The sequence below is a fragment of the Tachysurus fulvidraco genome, chromosome 2 (genome assembly GCF_022655615.1).
Source record: "Tachysurus fulvidraco isolate hzauxx_2018 chromosome 2, HZAU_PFXX_2.0, whole genome shotgun sequence".
NCBI classification, from domain to species: Eukaryota; Metazoa; Chordata; class Actinopteri; order Siluriformes; family Bagridae; genus Tachysurus; species Tachysurus fulvidraco.
The window spans coordinates 20,602,845-20,624,479 of NC_062519.1; the positions used below are offsets into that span (position 1 = coordinate 20,602,845).

Sequence of the window (21,635 nt, forward strand, 5' to 3'; positions counted from 1 at the left end):
CTATTAGAGGCAACCGATTAAAGTAGTTATACTGTAAAAGGTATGACTTCTTTGACCCAAAGGGCTAACCCATCTTTAGACAGCTGAACTCCTTTATGATGCTTCACAAAGCACACAAACACCTGTTCAGTAACTTGGGATCCCTGACTAGTTGATAGGATTCTTAAGATACCATACCATGATATCGATACTGCACTTTTAGCAGGAACTCTGGGTTTTGCCAGAGAATAACATTTAAAAGCCAGTGCCTAACTCTGGTACTATATGGTGTCTGATGATGCATACAATTTGCCAAATTATCTGACCCAACAGTTGACCAACAGATACTTAATTTCTGCATTGTTTCATATGTAGTTCTGCGCAAACCACCTAGCATCGTGTTCAGGTTTCACAACGGAATGCTTGTCAAAGCTGTTCCACACCTTTAAGACTTGAGTAGTCATTGGTGTGAGACAATGCTTCCACAAAATCTTGGAGGTGGCCAACTGTGAAGCTGGAGAGGATACTATCTGAACCCATGTTATGAAACTATACTGCTTTAGTTGTAGAAAGGAAAATCACCATTGTCCACATTATTTCTCGTTCTGCTGGACATCTCGGGTGAATGATGCTCTGTAGACTTGGTCACAATGCACTAGGCTATGCAGACATTTTTTAATGTTGAAACCCAGCTTTGTGTCTCATATAATTTAGTGTCTCTGAGGACAAAAATCTGTCCAGGTACCAGCAACAGATGGTACATCGTATTTTTAAGCAAGCTTCAGCATTTGAGCCAAGCAAACTTGTCTTTATCTGTTAGCAGCTCCAGTGACACCTTGTTGCCATGGCTGCTATAACTTGAAGTTCAGTCTGTAAGGTTTTGTTGCCCAGTGAATTTCCTGTTATCTCCTTAAGGGCCAGAAACAAATGTGCCATGGTATTAGAAATACCACATTGTACAGTATGTGATATACACCGATGTATCAGCTCTCTTATTTTCAGACTGTGTGCTGTACAAATTTACATGCACGTTTTCAGCCCTAATGAGGCCACCATTTCTTTATAACAGGTTCTGCAGCCATGTCTGCTGTGCAATTCCACTTCTTGCAGCAGCTCCACAGAATCAGAGGATGGTCGTTAATAGTCATCATTATTTCCACAGCCTGTGAGGCCTATCATTATCAACATGATGTTGAATTAAGGTCAGGCTGCTAACATTTTGGGCATCGATTGTGTTAATCAATCCGAACCCTGTCAGTTCTGAATAAAGTTTAGGAATGAAGAAAAAGTTGATCAGCAAATATTTTTGAGATACTAAGATTAGTTAGTTAGAGTGTCCACAGAACCCACAATTTATAAATCTCCAAGTGACTCTCCTTTATACAGTAGTTCAAGGAAACAAGAAGAAAGTATCCCAAAGGAAACTGTCCATGTGCTCTGAAATGAAAAGAAGTAAAAGATCCATTTTCATGCTCTGTATGTTTTTTTTTTTTTTCTACTCTTCATCCAGTCTGTAATTGCATTCAGTAAATGTCATAAAGTGCACTTGGAATGCACAAGTACAGAAAACAAACAAAGTCCACTTTGTCTTCTTGTAGTTGTAGCATACATTTCTAACTCTGTGTAGGAGTTCTACTGCTGCTATTAATGATATATGAGAGGGCACATCTTCCTTGACAGTACTTAATCACAGTAACAAACTGCACTGTGTTCAGAAGAAGGGGCAGAATTTTTTTTTTTTTTACATTTTTAAACACTAAACTATATTCAGGCATTTCTATCAAAACGTACAGCTTTTAGATGGCTAAGAATTTATTAATAATCAAAAAAATATATTGAGGCAGCAAACCTTTAAAGGTCATAGGTGGAGTTTTTTATTTATTCTAATATTGTGTAACAGATATGCTTAAGATGGGCCTAAAGACTGTAGATTAGATTGCACCCTTAAATACAATGCATATAATTCAACAGAACCCTAGAGGTTTATATAAAGCCACAAGGAACCTCCTTTATTTAAGAGTCTTGTGAAAATGAGTGAGGGAATATTATAAACTTTCTCAGTTATATCAGTGTAAAAGAGAAAAATGAACATAATAATAATAATTAGATGTCGTATTTGTAAGTTATATAATATTTTGATATATTCACTCTTTATTCTGACTTCACTGTCAATGGTCCTTGCTCCACATTTATGAAATACAGTGGTTCAAGTTTTGCGGTGTCAAAAATATTCATCGAAAAATAAAAATAAAAATGGTTTCCCAGGATGCCAGACAAAGAGAGAAACTCTATCAGAGACTTTGTACATACCCATGGGCACTCAGACAAGGCACATGATTGGTTCCCGGTGCAAGATCTGAGCTGATTGGCTGTGCATCATCGCATCCTCTCCCAGCTTCTTCCCTTGTTGTATCTCGCCACTCTCGTTAACGCTGTCAACTGTGTCTCGCGTATTGTGTTCGAGATTAACTTTTGGTTAAGCCCTTATGTGCCCCTGCGAAAGATTCCTCTAGTGAGCCCAAGAGGAAGAGGAAGCTGATGACCATCAGTGAAAAGGTCAAACTTAGGGCCAATCCTACTTCGCGGATTTTCACCTATCTCGAGGGGTTCCGGTCCCCATTAATATATATATAAAATCCCTGACCATACAGTCTTAAAAATAAGAATCAAGGTGTATAGTTCCTTTAACAACCTTTAACATCCATGGAAAGTTTTCATTGATAATAAAAACTTTCTTTTTAGTGAGCAAACCTCTGAGTTTCTTCCAAGCACCTTTATTCTTAAAAGTGTTTTTTATTTTTATTTTTAAAAGTGACACGTTACACTTACATGTTGTGAATAATCTAATATAACACATCTTCCCTACACCAGCCATTAGTCATGCTATTACTTGCGTAAGCTTATTTAACAACAGATTGCACACAACAGCAGTCATCGCAGGCAGAAACTCTATTCGTGCTTTGAGAAAAAACATTAGATGATACTGCAGTGTAGGTAAAGCTGAAATCTGACAGAAGCATACAAATGTGTGCTGATGTACGGTTTATTTTTGTTGTTTCATTCATTCGGATTTTGGAATAGTGTCTACACTATGAAAGAATACAAGGCTTTGATTATGTAAAAAAAAATCCTTTTTATCTTTGGCCACTTTTTTTTGACAAAAGTACAAAAAAAAGAAACATTTTTGAAAATTAATAATATCTTAAATATAATCCGATTTATTTAGAATTTCCTATTATAATATAAAACTTATGATTTTTGGATATTTTTTACTGATTTGATTAGTTTTTCTTTGTATTATTCTATTCGAAGATTTTTTTTTGCTTTTTAATAGAAATAAATGCTTTAAATTTAAAATAATTGTACACAAATTAGAAAAGGAATAAATGAGAAAAAAAGAATTATAAAAGAGACTAATTTTGATGATATTCAAGATTTAATTGCTGAGTAACATTTTTGCATTAGTGCATTGCGAAACTAGCATCGTCTAGATCGTTTGGTGGCCCAAATTATTAAGCTAAAGATTCACCCATAATATTTTCTATTACGAAAATAAGCTCAAACGAACTGTTACGGTTTATCAGTAAAGTTACGGTAGCAAATTCTGTATTTTAAAGTACATTGCTCACTGCGTCACATATTAATTAGCTTAGCTAGCAGTCAGAGAACGTCCGAAGATGAAGACCGAAGATGTTTCATGTTCTTGCCCGAGCTGCACATGTCAAACCATTCATTAAAGTGGAAGTTGGTTGTAATACATACTGTATATAATCTTAATGGACTGAATGACATGAATCTATAAAATTATATCACAGCAACTTTGAATTCTCATTTCAGGGCTCCTGCGGTCATTTTCTACAGTATAATTACACGGTAATTAGAGTAGTTCTGTAAAATAAGTGAAATGTTTATATTAATGTTCTTGTTCTAATATTGCATCAATCATTCAGTAGCAACTCGCTCACACAGACTTTAATCTGAATAATTTAAGGGGGAAAAAAACAGATATAAAAATGTGTATAAGAAAGAAAGATGTAAGTTTAGGACAGAGGAGGTTATACTTTCTGACATGTCTTTATTAGTTTTGTCTTATTTAAGAGATAATACAGGAACAGCTGTGTACAGCTGCTGTAAAGTAAACGATAAGAGGAAGTAACTTACTTATTATATTATATTATATTATATTATATATAATGTATCTATGAAAAGTTAAAATGTATGATATGGCATTCAATAATAAATACAAACTTTGGCAAATCTCTGTGTTATAAGTTAAATAACAGAATTCAGCTCATGCATCCACTTGGATGTGGTAACAATCCTCCATCTGTATCTCTCTGGTGTGGATTTGTTTGTATATCGTGTTATTCTGTATTTATTAACGAGTAACAAAGAGTCATTAAGGATGATTTCCCCCTTCAGGAGTTAATAAATAAAGCAAATTCAGAATATTTACAATTATTTCAGTAGAATTTGAGTCAGGATGTTGTGATGTCATCATGTGTGTTGAACATCTTTCACAGAGAGTAATTATATATGCAGTATGATTTGATTGTGTTCTGCAGCTGATGCTCTCAGTGCACCATTAAATAAACTCGGATTAGATTATAAAAAAGACTGTAGATTTTTACAGTAACGTCCAGACATCTGCAAAAGATCTGCAGTATGTTACATAGCGTTAAATAACACATAACCCTGTATATACATCAGCGATGAAGAGTCTTACTCAAGTAACCAATCAAGGTTTGCTGGTGCTGGGATTTGAACATGTGACCACTGAGTCATCACAGCTAGCTTGATTAGCCTGTGTTGATTCACAGCAATATTTAAATGGAGTTAATTCAGTGATTGAATTAGTGTGTGCTGCTTGTTGTGTTGGTAATGACTCAGTGATTAAGGCTTGAAGTCACAGAACACAACAGTTGTGTGCTCAATTCCCAGTGATGTCATGCAGTCATGGTTGAAGAAGACCATTAACCTTCAGCTTAGTTGTAAGATATTATAGTGCTGTACGTTCGTCTAGTAAAAAAGTTTGTAAATGGCTTTACTTTTATTTTCTTCTTTCTTTGATAAATACCCAGTTAGTTTTTTAGATGTTGCCAGTTAATTAGTGAACAATTTATAGTGAACATCATATTATATCTCACACCATATGGCATCATTTGAAACAATCACCATGAAACATTCAGCATGCAGATGATTAGAAACATGAACAGGCTTAGTTTTGCTCATTAGTTGTGACTGAAATGTTGTCGTATTGAAAAACTGGCTGTTCTTCTAATGTTTGAATGTATTTGTTGTGCTGCACAATTCTAAAGGCCAGAGTTCCTTTGCTCCAGAACTCAGGTACATGCTGTCATGTTTAATTAACCACTAACTGCAGTATGGGTGGTTTGCTGTTTTGTCTGGCTATATTTTTTTTACAGTCCTAATTTATCACTGGCTTAATGAAATAGAACTAATTATATTGTGCGTTTTAAAAAAAAAAGGTACCTAGAGTGTGTCGATGTTCTTTATATAGTCTTATATATATATATATATATATATATATATATATATATATATATATATATATATATATATATATCACCTTGAATAAGTTGATATTATTGAGTGTTTTCTAACAAGAAAAGCAAACAGTAAATATTACCTGAAGACTATCTGTAAATAGCTGCACTACGGTTTGCCTGGTGTCAGTTGTGCCATAGTGCACTCGAGTGAGCAGAAAGCAAACAAGTGACACAGGTTTGATGTTTGTTGCTGATGGAATGAACAGGTGTTGCACTTCGGTGAGAGCCATCGTCATGATCTACTCATCTTCTGCCATTTTACAGTTGGTTCATGTCCAAGCAGAAGGTCCTGAAGGGATGTCAGTAAATTCTTCTTTTATTTGTACAGACAAAATTGCTTTATGGCTGGATATGTTTAGAAGAATAGGTGAAGACTGGAGCCAGGAAGAATGAGGGGAGAATTTACTACTGAGATTATTACGTTATCGGGATTCGTTCAATTACAATCTTTTATTTTACAGTTTGACCATTCTGTTGCTTATAACAATCGCAACGCATTACATTTCTTTCTGTCATAACTTTATTTTCAAGTCTTTGGACCTTTTTCTCAGTATTTTTGTCAACTTGCTGTATTTGGACTGTCTGTTTTTTTTTTTTAAACACTTTCACTTTTGTCTAAATCTCCTCATTTTTTCATGATTTACAAATATTATAGCTGCACTAACAATGTAACCCAGAGCGTCTGACATAGAACATTGCATAAGAATGCTGATTCCTGTCTCTGTGGTGTTTCCTGTCTCTGTGCTGATTCCTGTCTCTGTGCTGATTCCTGTCACTGTGCTGATTCCTGTCTCTGTTCTGATTCCTGTCTCTGTGCTGATTCCTATCTCTGTGCTGATTCCTATCTCTGTGCTGATTCCTGTCACTGTGCTGATTCCTGTCTCTGTTCTGATTCCTGTCTCTGTTCTGATTCCTGTCTCTGTGCTGATTCCTATCTCTGTGCTGATTCCTGTCACTGAGGTGATTCCTGTCTCTCTGCTGATTCCTGTCTCTATGGTGATTCCTGTCTATGTGCTGATTCCTGTCCCTGTGCTGATTCCTGTCTCTGTTCTGATTCCTGTCTCTGTTCTGATTCCTGTCTCTGTGCTGATTCCTATCTCTGTGCTGATTCCTGTCACTGAGGTGATTCCTGTCTCTCTGCTGATTCCTGTCTCTATGGTGATTCCTGTCTATGTGCTGATTCCTGTCCCTGTGCTGATTCCTGTCTCTGTGCTGATTCCTGTCTCTGTGCTGATTACTGTTGTGTGCTTTGGGGGTTCCTCTGAATTGTCTGCAGTGTGTGAATAGGTGTGATTGTGTCCTTTGATGGCACCCTGTTGATAGTGGGATAGACTCCAGTCACCCTGTAAAGGAAAAGGAAATGGATGGATGGTTTAATGCTTGCTGCAGTGAGAGGAACTAAGGTAGCGAGGTGGGCAACACTGGGACCGTCCTCATCTTTAGGCTGCAGATTCCAATGGTGCAGAAACAAGGCATGTTAATTTAACCAGGAAATCAGAGCCTTACCTTCCCCTACTGCTGAGCCAGGCACTTCCTAGGAATCTTCTCATGGAGGGTGAAGAGCTGGGGAGCGCTCCTGATCGTTTTTAGCTCTCTAACAGGTTCCTCACCTCCCAGGCGCTTTAAGATGCGCTGTTCTTGGTGCTGGAGTGATATAATTGCTTACGTGACCTCATATGCAATGTAAGAGCAGAAATCCTCACTATACCTCCTCCACTGTTCAACAGAGAAGATGGAAATCTTTTTGCTTCACTGCAACAGCAGCTAGCAGCTAATGTGAAGCAAAAAGCTAAGAAATATATATATATTTTTCCATCGGCTTTAATGAACGGTGGAATAATAGAAATTGCTGATAGACTTGGACCATGAGACTTTAGCAGGATAAAAAAACAGTGTGTGGGCGATGAAGAAAAGATTTCCTCTTTCTCCAGTTTGATGATTGGCACTCTCAAAGCAATTAATTTATTTTCCATGAGCAAAAATAAACAGCTCTCTGTAGTTGTTCTGAAAGTCATTCATAGATTTTATTCAGTTAATACATCCTGCATTTACTTTCACAAATACATGCTCAGATATATTATCTTGAAAGTTTGCCCTACAATTTAATCGTCGTATTGATTGATACTTGATGCGAAAATTAGCTTTAAAACTGCTGCAGTGAGAAGAATAGTGATCACCTGATGCCAAAGTTTATTGCTTTAATCAAGGCCAGCCAGCATTGGCATTGAGGCTGGAACAATGCGAGATGAAATTTTATCATTCATTCATTCATCCATTCATTCATTCATTCATTTTCTACCGCTTATCCGAACTACCTCGGGTTACGGGGAGCCTGTGCCTATCTCAGGCGTCATCGGGCATCGAGACAGGATACACCCTGGACGGAGTGCCAACCCATCACAGGGCACACACACACTCTCATTCACTCACGCAATCACACACTGCGGACAATTTTCCAGAGATGCCAGTCAACCTACCATGCATGTCTTTGGACCGAGGGAGGAAACCGGAGTACCCGGAGGAAACCCCCGAGGCACGGGGAGAACATGCAAACTCCACACACACAAGGTGGAGGCGGGAATCGAACCCCTACCCCGGAGGTGTGAGGCGAACGTGCTAGCCGCTAAGCCACCGTGCCCCGAAATTTCATCATGAGACATACAATTAGCAATGAAATCTGTTGTACTTAAGTTTTTTTTTTTTTTTAATAGTAAAAGCTTAATTTGTAGCTCTGCAAATTTAAAGAAATGGCACGTTCACAAACTTGGCTTGGCTCAAGGTTAAAAATGGTTCTCTTTTAGCATATCTTGTCATTTTCAGAAAATAAATTTCAGCTTCTTTTCCGTTCTCAGCTCCATCAGATACTATAGTCTCCCACATGTACTTGACTCTGGCAGCTTAACACAAAATAATTCTGTGTAGATTTTTCATACACATCTATGTGAAGACAACTATCAAGGATTTCACCTCAACATGTTTATCACCAGGTTCCTTCTCCTTGCTGATTAATTTTTGCTTCAGCGAAAGAACCTTCAGCTTTCATGTATACATAATTATTCATTCTCTTAGCACCTTAACCTCCACCTCGGTGCTCTGTCTAACACTCGCTGTGTGCGTTTTTAGAAAAAGGAACAATGTGATTCATAAGAGCAACAAAGATGAATTCACTTGCAGCTCTTATAGAGTTTGCCAGAGCGACTTACAAAACCTACTAATGCTAGATCAATAAGTCAGGATCAGAAGCTGCTTTCATGTAGGAAATCACAGAAATCCTACTCGATCGAGGAGCACAATAACCAGTCAGAGGCCGTCTACAGGTTGAACATTTGGATCAATCCAGAATTGATTAAACTCTTTAAAGTAAACCAAAAATGCCATGTATTTTGTGTTCCAGGTGACATTTTACTTTAGATATCAAGCAGGGCTTTAGTGCTGCAGAAATCAGACTTAATCAAAGAAACGAGTAAACAAATCAGTGCAAATAAATGAAAAATACAAAATTTCACCCTCATTTGAAGAATACAAATAATACCATAGAGCTTATAACTTGTAGGTAGAAGTACAGCATGGATAAAAGACAGACAGAGAGCTGTTGACAGTAAGCTGCATCCCCACACACAAAGGAGGAAATCCGTTTTCACCCGTCCATCCCCAGCTACTGTACAGACATGACTGCTACTGTACCCCACTTCACATCTCTGATCATCACCTGGTATCCTTCGCCATCACTCTCCCAATCCCACCTAAACCAACTTTCAGCATCTCTCCCTTTCCCATTGCAACCTCCATCTCCTCTTTTTCTGTAGCTTCTTGCACTCTTTCATCCCTTCACTAGCCTTGGACTCAGCCACAGATACTTTTCTCTACTCTCCTTCCTCAACCATGGACGATCTCGGTTCTCTGTCCACAAAACCCAAGAAGATTTCTTGTTCTGCTCCTTGGCAATCAGATGTGTTGTGCAGCAATTGAATAGAAGTAAGATCATCAGAGAGAAAGTGGAAGAAATCACATCTTGACCCTATGCTCCTGGCCAAGCTCTCTTCACCTGACTTCTGCTAAGACTTCCTTCTACAAGAAAAAACTTGAAGCTATTTCACAAGACCCTTGTCAACTCTACAACATCTTCTCTTCACAACCCTCCGGCTACACTTGCTTCATCCTTCGTGACCGCAGAAGTCTTTGATTCTTTTTACATTGAGAAGATTGAGAAAATCTGCAGGACCTTCACTTCGGCCCCGACCCCGAGCAGGATTCCCCTACTCCTTTGTTGTACATTTCTCAACCATACAGAAGAAGCAGCAGAAGAGTTTTAACAACTCATCTGGGCTTGTAATCCTTCCACCTGCCTAATGGATCCACTCCATTACACTATGCTCCAAACAATCTCGCAAGAACTTCTGCCCTTCATCACCATGATCACCAATGGATCCCTAACCTCTGGTCAATGGATCCCTAACCTCTGTACCAACTACCTTCAAAAAAGCAAGGGTTATTCCCATCCTGAAGAAACCTGCTCTGGATCCATCAGACATCAGTAACTACAGTCCTGTATCACTTCTCTCTTTTCTTTCAAAAATTCTTGAACACATTGTCTATAATCAACTGTCTGTCTATCTCTCACAGAACAACAACCAAGATTCTAACCAGTCTGTCTTTAAAGCAGCTGATTCCACAGAGACAGCCCTTTTTGATGTCTCTGAGAAACTACATGTTGCTACTGTACATCAGCCAAGCTTCATCTGTCCTCATCCTCCTTGACATTTCATCAGCACTTGATACAGTTAATCACAAGAGTCTCTTTTCCACCCTCAGAAGTCTTGAAATAGGTGGATCAGCATGGGAATTTGCTTCCTACCTGGAAGGTTACTCATATCAGGTAACATAGAGAAGAGTCTGCTCCACGCAGACTCTCCACTGGTGTCCCACAGGGCTCAGTACTTGGTCCTCTCGTTTTCTTTCTGTATACTCACTCTCCTGTTGAAGTTATTTCCTCACACGGGTTCTCTTACCACTGCTATGCTAATGACACCCAACTAATATCCTCCATCCCTCCCTCAGTTGGCATGGCTTCTGTTCGGATCTCAGCATGTCTGGTGGACATTTCATTGTGGATAACGTCTCATCTCATCGGTTAAAACTCAACCCCAGCAAAACTGATCCCTGTATTGTATTGTATGTAAAACATTTGATTGAAACATTGAAGATTATCATTTGGATATTTACTATTTCCTTTTGAGCACCGAACCATTCATTACAAGGAACTTAGGACAGAAAATATCATTTGCTATTATTTGGATTGTCATTTCTTTCCCTGACATTCTTTGTGCATTATATTTGAAGTGTACATTTTGAGTTAGCGATGCTGACACGTTTGCGCTGTACAAATGAGCATTCACAGTGTAAATTTGTTTATGTGATTCCACTTAAGTGCTGACATTTGAGTTTTGTATAAACTAATTGCTTTAGAAGGAACTTATTGAATTGGAAATATTTTTATTTAGTTTAATTTGAGTTTTGAGATTTTTATTTGGTTGAAAGCCAATCTTGAAGCTCATGTATATTTATGTTTAAACTCGCATTTCTATTGCTTCCACCTTGTTCTATACAGTATATACACTCTAAAAACTGCTGGGTTAAAAACAACCCAGTTTGGGTTATTTTGGCAACCCAGCGGTCAAAAAGGGACGAACCCAACCCTGGGTTATTTTAACACTAGATTTGCTAAACCTGCGCAATTTTGCATCACACCTACCAGCACCCCTACAGCTCCATTGTTCTCCTGCCTTTGTTGTGCAAACGCCCCCATCACCTGTGAGGCCTGGCTCATTTGCATTTGTTCACTCAGAGTAGCTCAGATCCAAGGCAGGCCAAACCTCTGTCTGTGACGGAAACCTTCACGGCCTATCTATACAAAACAGTCTTTTTAATTTATATAGAAAATTGTGTGCTAAGGTTTGTCATTATATCATATTTATACAACCCTTGTGCAGACCTTGGGTCTATTTGACTCATCTGGAAAGTTTAATGTGTCATAACTTGGGTTTCCTTCCACATATTTGCCTGAAATTTACCAGGATTGTTCCAAATTATGAACTTTGCAAGTAAAATTAATCTTGTCCTCCTGGGTCAATTTGACCCGGCCACATTTAGTGGGGCAATAGGTCACACATAAAAACACATGCAACCAAAACACACACACACCTCAGAGTAGTTGGGTTATCATGTTTAACCCAGCATGCTGGGTTGAATTTAACCCAAAATGAGTCAGAAATTTAAGTGATTAAAATAATGAATCTACAGCAATACTTACTTCGGTAATACAACCCTGCCCACGGGAAACATGGAAGTATGTGGAAGCAATTTAGGTGATCTAAATAAAATGTTGTCCTTCGTTTTATTAATACCCATCTTCTTATTTTTGTAAAGGATGTCTAGGCTAAAATAGCAAACTAATATACGGAACTGATTTCATCATATGTAAAACGCTCGTATTCTATTAAACTGTATCAAATATCACAGCGAATGTATCACTGACTTCAGTCAGAAAAAATGACTTCCAATTAAATGTAAAGTGTAAAGTTAACAAGTGTAAAGTTAAAGAAGACAGAATCCAATGAAGCAGTCAGGTCTCAGTAACAATAGTAAAACTATACACAGTTTAATTAATACAGTTTGTCTGCAAAAATGAATGCTGGCAGAACTCTTACTGCTGGTGTCTCCTCCCAAGGAAGTCCATACAGCACAGTGTGTAGAAACTGCCACACCAGGGAACACTGCTTGCTGCCATCAACTAATTACAAAGAAAATATTAATGTCAGTCAAATGGCATTTTATCCAAGAAATGTTCCTAAACGATCCTAATGATCCTGGATGTGTCACGAATAAAATGGCGGTCGTTTAGCTTCAAACCTTAAAGTTATTTAGCCTGAGCTGACCTCAGACATTCCCGCTTGTCTCAACCTCACAGCGAAGTTAAACAAAATGTAGAAGCAGAGCGGGAAATTAGATGTCCTGACAAAATACGTTACCATCAAGTAAACCCTGCCGTATCAAAACCCGTATCTAACACAGAAATCATTTATAATAAAGTAGATTTAACATGTACAAAAGTAATATTTAAAAAGAATTTACCTTATTCCTTTCAAGCTCCGATGAAGATGCCACGCACGCTCTCATGCTCACTGATCTGGGATCTGTCGTGAGTCGGAGCAAGGCTGTCACTTGGACGTGAGGTAATCTCAGTTTAACTGACTGAAAGCCTAAATTGCGCATATAGCATTATTTTATACAATAAAGCAGAATTTTTATGGCTATGAACATTGTTTAATACATATTGAATAACTTACATTTCAGACAGAATTTCACTCGCTTTTATCTGAAGACCCAAAGATTCTCGCACTGGTGTCGTCCGATTTTCACCTTGATGTGCATGCTTTCTTTCACATCCGTGTTCCCAACCCAGCACCGCTGGGTTATAGCTCAAGACAATTTTCAACCCAAACTTGGGTTAAAACCAAAGTCCTACCCAGCGGCCTCAACCCAGCATTTGGGTTGAAAAAACAACCCAGCATTTTTTTAGAGTGTAGTTCTATTAACATATACAATTTTTCTAAACTGTTAGATTCTAGAAATAAAAGCATCTTGCTTGACTTAAACAAGTGAATATTAATCATATTTGCTTGTGTTTGACTTGTCTTATGGACTCTTACGTCTTCTAATTCGATTTAATTGGGTTAACCCTAACCCTAACTGTCAGGCCCCGGTCGGAGGTGGATGGGAGGCAGACCTGTACGCAGGATAGCTTCAAATGAAAGGGGTTTAATACAGGAGGAAGACAAACATAAACCACACTACACAGGGAACTAACAATATTATACAATGAAACCGTGCTGCCTATGGCAACGCGGCTCACATATATACAGATAGGGACAATCACACACAATGGGGAACAGGTGTGATGACCGGGAGGAGCAGACGAATCACGTGACACAAACAAACACAAACGCACATGGCCATAAATCCATGACGGATCTGCGCTGATCCCTGACACTAACCCAGTCTGCTGAAATAATTTTGAATTTTAGTGAGTTATCATTTTATCTGTGGGTTAAAAATCACCTAAGGGGGGTTACAAAGACCTACCTCTTCCTAAAACACTTGAACTAGGACATTTCCCTTGTTTCTTATATGTAAATAAAAATAAATTAAAAATTAAAAGTGAACAATTTGGGGTTTCTGGTATCCTGTCTGTAATCTAATGAACCACAAGCACTTTTTTACATCGCTCTGAATAAGGAAGTCTGCCAAATGCCATAAATGTAAATGTAAATGTGTAAAAGAGAAGAGAAGAGAAGAGAAGAGAAGTGAAGTGAAGTGAAGAGAAGTGAAGAGAAGTGAAGTGAAGAGAAGAGAAGTGAAGAGAAGTGAAGTGAAGAGAAGTGAAGTGAAGAGAAGTGAAGTGAAGAGAAGAGAAGTGAAGAGAAGTGAAGTGAAGAGAAGAGAAGTGAAGAGAAGAGAAGTGAAGAGAAGTGAAGAGAAGAGAAGAGAAATCCATTCATATGCTCCCTTCTTGTATCTGTCTATATAACATTTCCACTGCTTTCCAGGCGTTACCTTGAATTCTGATGACATGTAGGTACTATTTTCTTTGTGATCTTTGTCCATGTTGCAAGTAAAACTAGCCAGGGTCCAGGACCACAGCTGAGCTCGTCGAAATTATCATATCAAAAGAAACCAGCAAAACAACACTACTGTGCAGGCTCCAATTTCCTTCAAGCCATCTTCCTTCCTTCCAGTTTCCCATATCTGTGATTTAGTTCCCTTCATCCCTTTTCTCTTTAGACTATTTCTAATGACGTATAAAAAAAATGCAGTTTTCTCTCTGAAAGGGAACTCTACTGTATCTGTGCTCTCAACTCTAAATAATCATGCATTTAGCTCCAGTCTAATTTGTCATCATTTTATAAATAAAACATCCTCCAGCTCTTAACACTTATTGGCTGTATCATGTTAGTGAGGTTTTAAAAACAAGGAGGATGGATGGTAAGGAGGAGTTCAAGGGTCCTACACTGATGAGGCTTGAGCCAAGGATCACAGATGAAGATCAAAAGAGGCAGATAGGGATTCTACACAGATTAAAACAGAATGGAGGACATCAAAATCCTCCTGGGTTTTAATGAGGGGAAATTAAGTCAAATGCAAACTAATGCCCAAACACAACATCCTTTTAAAAATAAACATCGCACTTTTCTCTCACTATTTAACAATGTGTTCATCAACCAGGGGCTATTGCAGCAGATTTTCTAAACAGAAATGTAAGAATAAATTTTGGGGTTCTTTTAGCATTTATCAGTTCACAGATATGTCAAAGATTCTTATAATACAGTATGTTCCTTTAAAATGACTCTTTTTAGCATAAAATATGTTCACTACTGGAAGTTACATTAAGCCCCATTCATTCATTCATTCATTTTCTACTGCTTATCTGCACTACCTCAGGTCACGGGGAGCCTGTGCCTATCTCAGGTGGCATTGGGCATCGAGGCAGGATACACCCTGGACGGAGTGCCAACCCATCGCAGGGCACACACACTCTCATTCACTCACACACGTACACACTACAGACAATTTTCCAGAGATGCCAATCAAACTACCATGCATGTCTTTGGACTGGGGGAGGAAACCGGAATACCCGGAGGAAACCCCCGAGGCACGGGGAGAACATGCAAACTCCACACACACAAGGCGGAGGCGGGAATCGAACCCCCAACCCTGGAGGTGTGAGGCAAATGTGCTAACCACTAAGCCACCGTGCCCCCAGGCCCATACACTGAGTATGAATTCATTTGGCATTTGTAATAATATGCCCTGAACAAATGGATCGATCTTCACACATCTCATAGCCTTGATTTTTGTTGTCCGAATGCACGTTGGTTTATGTTGGTTTACAAAACCACTAAAACCAAATGGCCCTCTTTCATTTTTTAACAGCCTTTTGGACATCATATTACCAAAAAGCTTCTGAATGCACAGTAGCACAATTGATAGGCAAGCTGATTGGTGGAAACTCAATAATCACACCTTAGTCTGTCATTAATGCTCCTAATCACAGTGATCATGGCAACCTATCAGCTGCATGAACGATCGTAGGAGGTATAAACAAGCTCAGAGCTGTCTGGCTGAAACAACTGTCCTGTCCATTGATTCGGGTAGATTGCGTGAAGTGGGTATTGTAGAGATTGCACACATCCTGTCTTGCTGTCTAATCTTACTTTCCTTTAACTTTTCTATGACTTTTCCCCTTCACAATTGTTTTCTATCCCCATTTCTAGCATCATCTTGTATCTGTTCACTCTCTTTTTGTTCTCTCAAGTGTTCATGGTGGCAGCTTTTGTACTCTGTTCCATAGGGCATTGGGTATGTAAAGGAGTGGGGCAATAATAGCTGACCTTTAGAATAATGATGGTGTTGGCAGGTCAGAAGCGAAGGGCCCTTCATCAGCAGCAACATCTGAACACTCAGAGACTCACCTTTAACACAGACTCCTTGTAGGTTTCTACTGTACATACTTTAGAAAAACAGTTAGTTAGTTAGTTAGTTAGTTGTTTGGTTGGTTAGTTAGTTGGTTAGTTAGTTAGTTAGTTAGTTAGTTAGTTAGTTAGTTAGTTAGTTAGTTAGTTAAACCCAGATAAAAAAAAAAAACTCAATGATTTAACACTTTTTGCCAGTAAGGTATCAAGTATAATCAGAACATCTTATATTCATCCATCCATCCATCCATCCATCCATCCATCCATCTTCTACCGCTTATCCGGGGCTAGGTCGCGGGGGCAGCAGTCTAATCAAGGTCCGTGACGTCGCACGGTAAGGCGCAACCGGGGCCCCACCCTGGAGCCAGGCCCGGGGTTGGGGCTCGCAAGCGAGCGCCTGGTGGCCAGGTCTTGCCCCACGGGGCCCGGCCAGGCTCAGCCCGAAAGAGCGACGTGGGGCCTATCTCCTGTGGGCCCACCAACTGCAGGAGAAACCGTAAGGGGCCGGTGCAATGTGGATTGGGTGGCAGTCGAAGGCGGGGGCCAGACACGGAACATCTTATATTGTGATTTATAATCAGTATAAATTAAATACTTTACCACCAAAAGTTATAAAATGTGTCTGGATGTCATTTGGCTTTCAGTTTCTAGGCATTCTACTTCTGTCCAGATAACATTTAACTGGTTGCATATAAATATAAATATTACAAATACTTAGATGATTACTGTACGACTAAGCAATCGCGGCATCTGAGATAGCATAAATGGGTTTGATATCATTTAATTGCTAGATATACGAGTACTTATTAGATTTATTTTACACAGATTTATTGAAAACACTGTTGTATAGACATCATCAGAATAGTCTAATGTGTGGTCACGTTTGGTGCTTGGAGTTTAGTGTACACTTTGACAACTATTGTTTGTTAGTGTAGACGGTGTGATATTGTGTTCCTAACTCGGTTTGATGATCCTTGGAGAAAACAACACTTTGAGGAAATTTGTCTCATGTCTTTACTTCTGATAATTAACTCTAGCCTGGCTTTTTATATGATCTATTCTATCACCTCTCGTAAGGCCAGAAACTCCCTCAGGAAATTAGTTTTGTTTACTAAAAGATCCTGCAACAAAGATTTCTAGAAGTGACAACACTTATGATCAGTTATTAGAGAGCTACAGTAGGGTTCTGGGTTTAAGCATTTTCTTCTGTACAATCAATGATAAGATAACAATTTATGGCCTTGATATTAAGACGTTGCTTCAGTAAGACAATAATTGTATACTGTAAGGTAGTATTATGTTACATACGGTAATGTTATGAGGCATATAGTATGCTTAGGAACCTATATTGGGGGTGTTACGGTACAGTTAAAAGGGGAGAATAAAAGTTCAGTTAAGAAGTCATGGTGTCGTGGTTCATTTATAAAAGGTTTATGTTGTACCTACAGTATTAAACGACAGAACATACCGTATTAAAACATAAAACTTTAACCTTTGTGAGCTTGATTTAAAACAGGGGTAACCAAGTATGGTGAAAGTTAAAAAACCTCGTGGGCTGGTGACATACCGAGTCATACATATCTCTATCATGGTATATTGAATTAGATCATTATTATGTTGAATAATTATAGTTATGAAGAACTTGATATGTTTCAAAATGTCTGTAGATTTTGTATTAATCCCAATGACAATGTAACATCATCACAATACACATTCAGCCAAAGTCCTCTTCGTTTCATGTGTGTTGAACAAGTCATCATAGAAAGTACATGTCTTTACTTAAATGATGAATCATGTGTTTGCAGTTTCACTCAAAATCTCACCAAATAAAAGCTGCAGCAAAATCAAGGATGTCCTCAACAATTACAAAGAAATGGGACTTATCTGTCTTTGGCCTTGGGGCCAGACTCTAAACCTCCTTGATTTAAACTGTATTATATATGTGTAATGACTGTGTGTGTAATGACTGTGTGTAATGACTGTGTGTAATGACTGTGTGTATAATGACTGTATGTGTAATCACTTTTGTATAATGACTGTGTGTAATGACTGTGAGTAATGACTGTGAGTATAATGACTGTGTGTGTAATGACTGTGTGTATAATGTTTGTGTGTGTAATGATGTATAATGTTTGTGTGTGTAATGACTGTGTGTAATGACTGTGTGTATAATGACTGTGTGTGTAATGACTGTGTGTATAATGTTTGTGTGTAATGATGTATAATGTTTGTGTGTGTAATGACTGTGTGTAATGACTGTGTGTATAATGACTGTGTGTATAATGACTGTATGTGTAATCACTTTTGTATAATGACTGTGTGTAATGACTGTGAGTAATGACTGTGAGTATAATGACTGTGTGTAATGACCGTGTGTAATGACTGTGTGTATAATGACTGTGTGTATAATGTTTGTGTGTGTAATGATGTATAATGTTTGTGTGTGTAATGACTGTGTGTAATGACTGTGTGTGTAATGACTGTGAGTAATGACTGTGTGTGTAATGACTGTGTGTAATGACTGTGTGTAATGACTGTGTGTGTAATGACTGTGTGTAATGACTGTGTGTGGGATGACTGAGTGTAATGACTGTGTGTGTAATGACTGTGTGTGCATTTTCACTATGTACTATCAAAATATAAAGTGCCGATTCTGAAATACCAAAAACAAGCAAGAACATTAGATTGCTCCCTGGACAAAGCTAATAGCTCCCAAACCTGCTGTTCTTTCTGGTGTTTATTTATTTATTTATTTATTTATTTATTTATTTATTTATTTATTGCATTATGAGCATATTTATTTTAGTTCCAGGTTTTAATATGAACAGTCTGCACAAACAAGGTTCGTTAGAGACGTTCAACACCGAATGCTAAAATAAAATGCTGAGGGGGAAACAGAGGAGTGGACGATTGCTTGTACACAGACATCACTTTCCTTATGCAAGCATGTAGAATATTACACCTATCATCACAAACAGGCATTCTCCTTGCTCGTCTGAATAAATCACAGGAATTCAGTAGTTATAGCTGCAGAATTTCAGATGCGTACCAATATTATTGGTCACATGAGCAAGCTGAAAGATTGGTGGAGAGCCTGAAAACAAACTGAGCCAGAATTCAAGATACTTTTTGACAAATATATATTCCAAAATCATTCAATCATTCACAGTCAGTCTTCTGTATGTATTGAACCCTTTTTTACCAGTATGAAGACAGACTGTGAATCGCAAGTAAAGTCAAGAAGCGTTTAGTGTCATTTTAACCATATATAGCTGTTGCAGTACACAGTGACATGAGACAACTTTTCTCCAGGACCATGATCATGGTGCTACATAACACAAAGACAGGGCTAAGGACTTAGTAAGTTAGTCTTAGCCACATAAAGTGCATGGGTGTGACCTGGTGCAGACAGTGCAGGACAACACAAACAAGACAGACAAGTTCGATCTGTACATTGCTGCACAGTCATGAGTCAGCCCCGAGGGGTTCCAGTGTTCAGTGTGGTGGTGCCGGAGATGATGTTACCGATCCAGACTGACTGGGGATCCAGGAGTCTAGGATCCAGTTGCAGAAGGAGGTGTTTAGTCCCCAACTGTGTTAGACTCCAGGATCCCCACAACCCCATGAAGGATAAATGAATGGATGGAAAAATGGATGGATAGATGGATAGGATTAGAGATGAGCTGCTAGTCTATAGACGATCTTCTAAATATCAACCAATAGATAGATAGATAGATAGATAGATAGATAGATAGATAGATAGATAGATAGATAGATAGATAGATAGATAGATAGATAGATATGCTCGATGGTGTAAATATAGCACACACCAACCTGCTACAGTATACACACATCTGACACACATCTGGATTAATGTACAGTGGTGTATGCTATGCAGATTAGCATGCACAGCTAACATAAGCAGGATGTATGAGACAATCAAGAGCACACAGCACTGGTTTATGCACTGGTTTTCATGGTTTAAACTAAGTTTCTTGGTTTAATTCGGTTATCTAGCGAACCGGTTCTGAAGACTTTTTTTGCATCACGTTCTCTAGCACTTTTTAGCCCATAATAAAGCTTCTGATAACTAAAACATGTCATGCTTCGTTCACTCCAATGAATTTATGCACACTATTACACAATTTACACTTTATAACAGTTTATAATTCACCTAAACATTAATTACATCACATTGTATTCTTTAATTTGTAAAAAAAAAAATTCTATTCATTATTTATTTAGTTTTTAAATTGAATTTATTCCTATGCTCTTTATATAGCTTAAGTTTTATATTGTAAAATTAAAAAATTACGTTTCAAGTCCCTTACGTTATTTAGAGCAGCTGAATCATTTTATCTTTTCGGTCCACAGAATTTAAGATGCTTACAGTCTTATATTGATGGTACACATTCCTCCTTTACACTGCATATGACCAACCACGTACGAGCTACATCATTAGACATATGCTTGCCTGATTAAATAAAATGGAACATAAAAAAAAAAAACACCAAACTTTTGCTTTAGTATTAAAGTACAGTTCAGATCTATCATTGCTCAGCTCATAGACTGCAGGCATTTAATGCTGCTCATCATGACACATGAAGCATGAAAGTGCAGTGTACACACTGAGAACATGAGGGCCGTGAATAAGTAAATATATAAATGTGTAGAAACTGTCCGGAAGCTATTATCAGTAATTCTGTCATTTCATCTCTAGTTTTCTTTCCGTCTCAGTATTTTATTCTTGCACTAAAAGCCGATTTTTGTCACAACCATTCATCGCCTTCGTAAAGGTCAGCAGTGCTGTCATCCTTATTATACAAGAGTGTGGGGAAGATGTGAGAGGGTAATTTAATGCACATTTATCAAAATACAGAGAAAATCTAGCTCGCTTTACTCTGTAAGATCTTCATCTTTTGCCTTGGAATGAATGTATTTCTTAGTCGTATGAAACAGACGAAAAAGAATCACCAAGAAGACTTTATTCATTCTTGTTAATATAATGTTTTTGACTTTTTGAGGATTATTATGATTATTATTATTATTTTTATTTATTTATTTATTTATTTATTTATTTATTTGTTTGTTTGTTTGTTTGTTTGTTTGTTTGTTTGTTTCCTATTGGACATCCTGCTGTTGTTTTTTGCAAAAAAAAAATAAATAAAATAAAATAAAAAATTCTCCATCTGAATTTCTAATACTGATTTTTCAACTGTTTGATTTTTTTTTTTTTTTTACAAAAAGCACTAATGTCTATCTCGATCTGTTTCTCTATCTGTCTTGTCTCACATTTAGATTACTGTGAAGACCCACTGCTGTCATCACTTCCCTCTGCCTCCTTTCAGAGTTCATCAAGGTCTTCTGACAGCCAATCAGCACACATTGTAAAGCTCCACAGCAGAGATGGTACATGTTTAAATGGTTTTATTTCTGCAGTTAGCTGCAGGTTCCCTTGAGCTATTAAACAGGACCTGTTGGGGTGCTTTGATACTGAGGGCTACTTTCTTGGCTTATCCATGCAGGCGATAAGGCATGAAAGGGAGCACTGGTGAGG

The 21,635-nt window shown here is 38.1% G+C and overlaps 1 protein-coding gene across 2 annotated transcripts in view; it reads left to right on the forward strand.

The window, feature by feature from the left end:
* The window catches only part of cntnap5l (contactin associated protein family member 5 like), a 100,874-nt gene that overhangs the window by 3,805 nt on the left and 75,434 nt on the right, over window positions 1-21,635 (forward strand). For both annotated transcript variants that reach the window (XR_003444511.2, XM_027171415.2), the window contains exon 2: window positions 21,377-21,487. Coding sequence is in view for 1 of the 2 variants with exons in the window: in XM_027171415.2 (XP_027027216.2) it covers window positions 21,377-21,487 (111 nt within the window). In the remaining variant the exon portion in view is untranslated. The remainder of the gene's footprint in view (window positions 1-21,376; window positions 21,488-21,635) is intronic.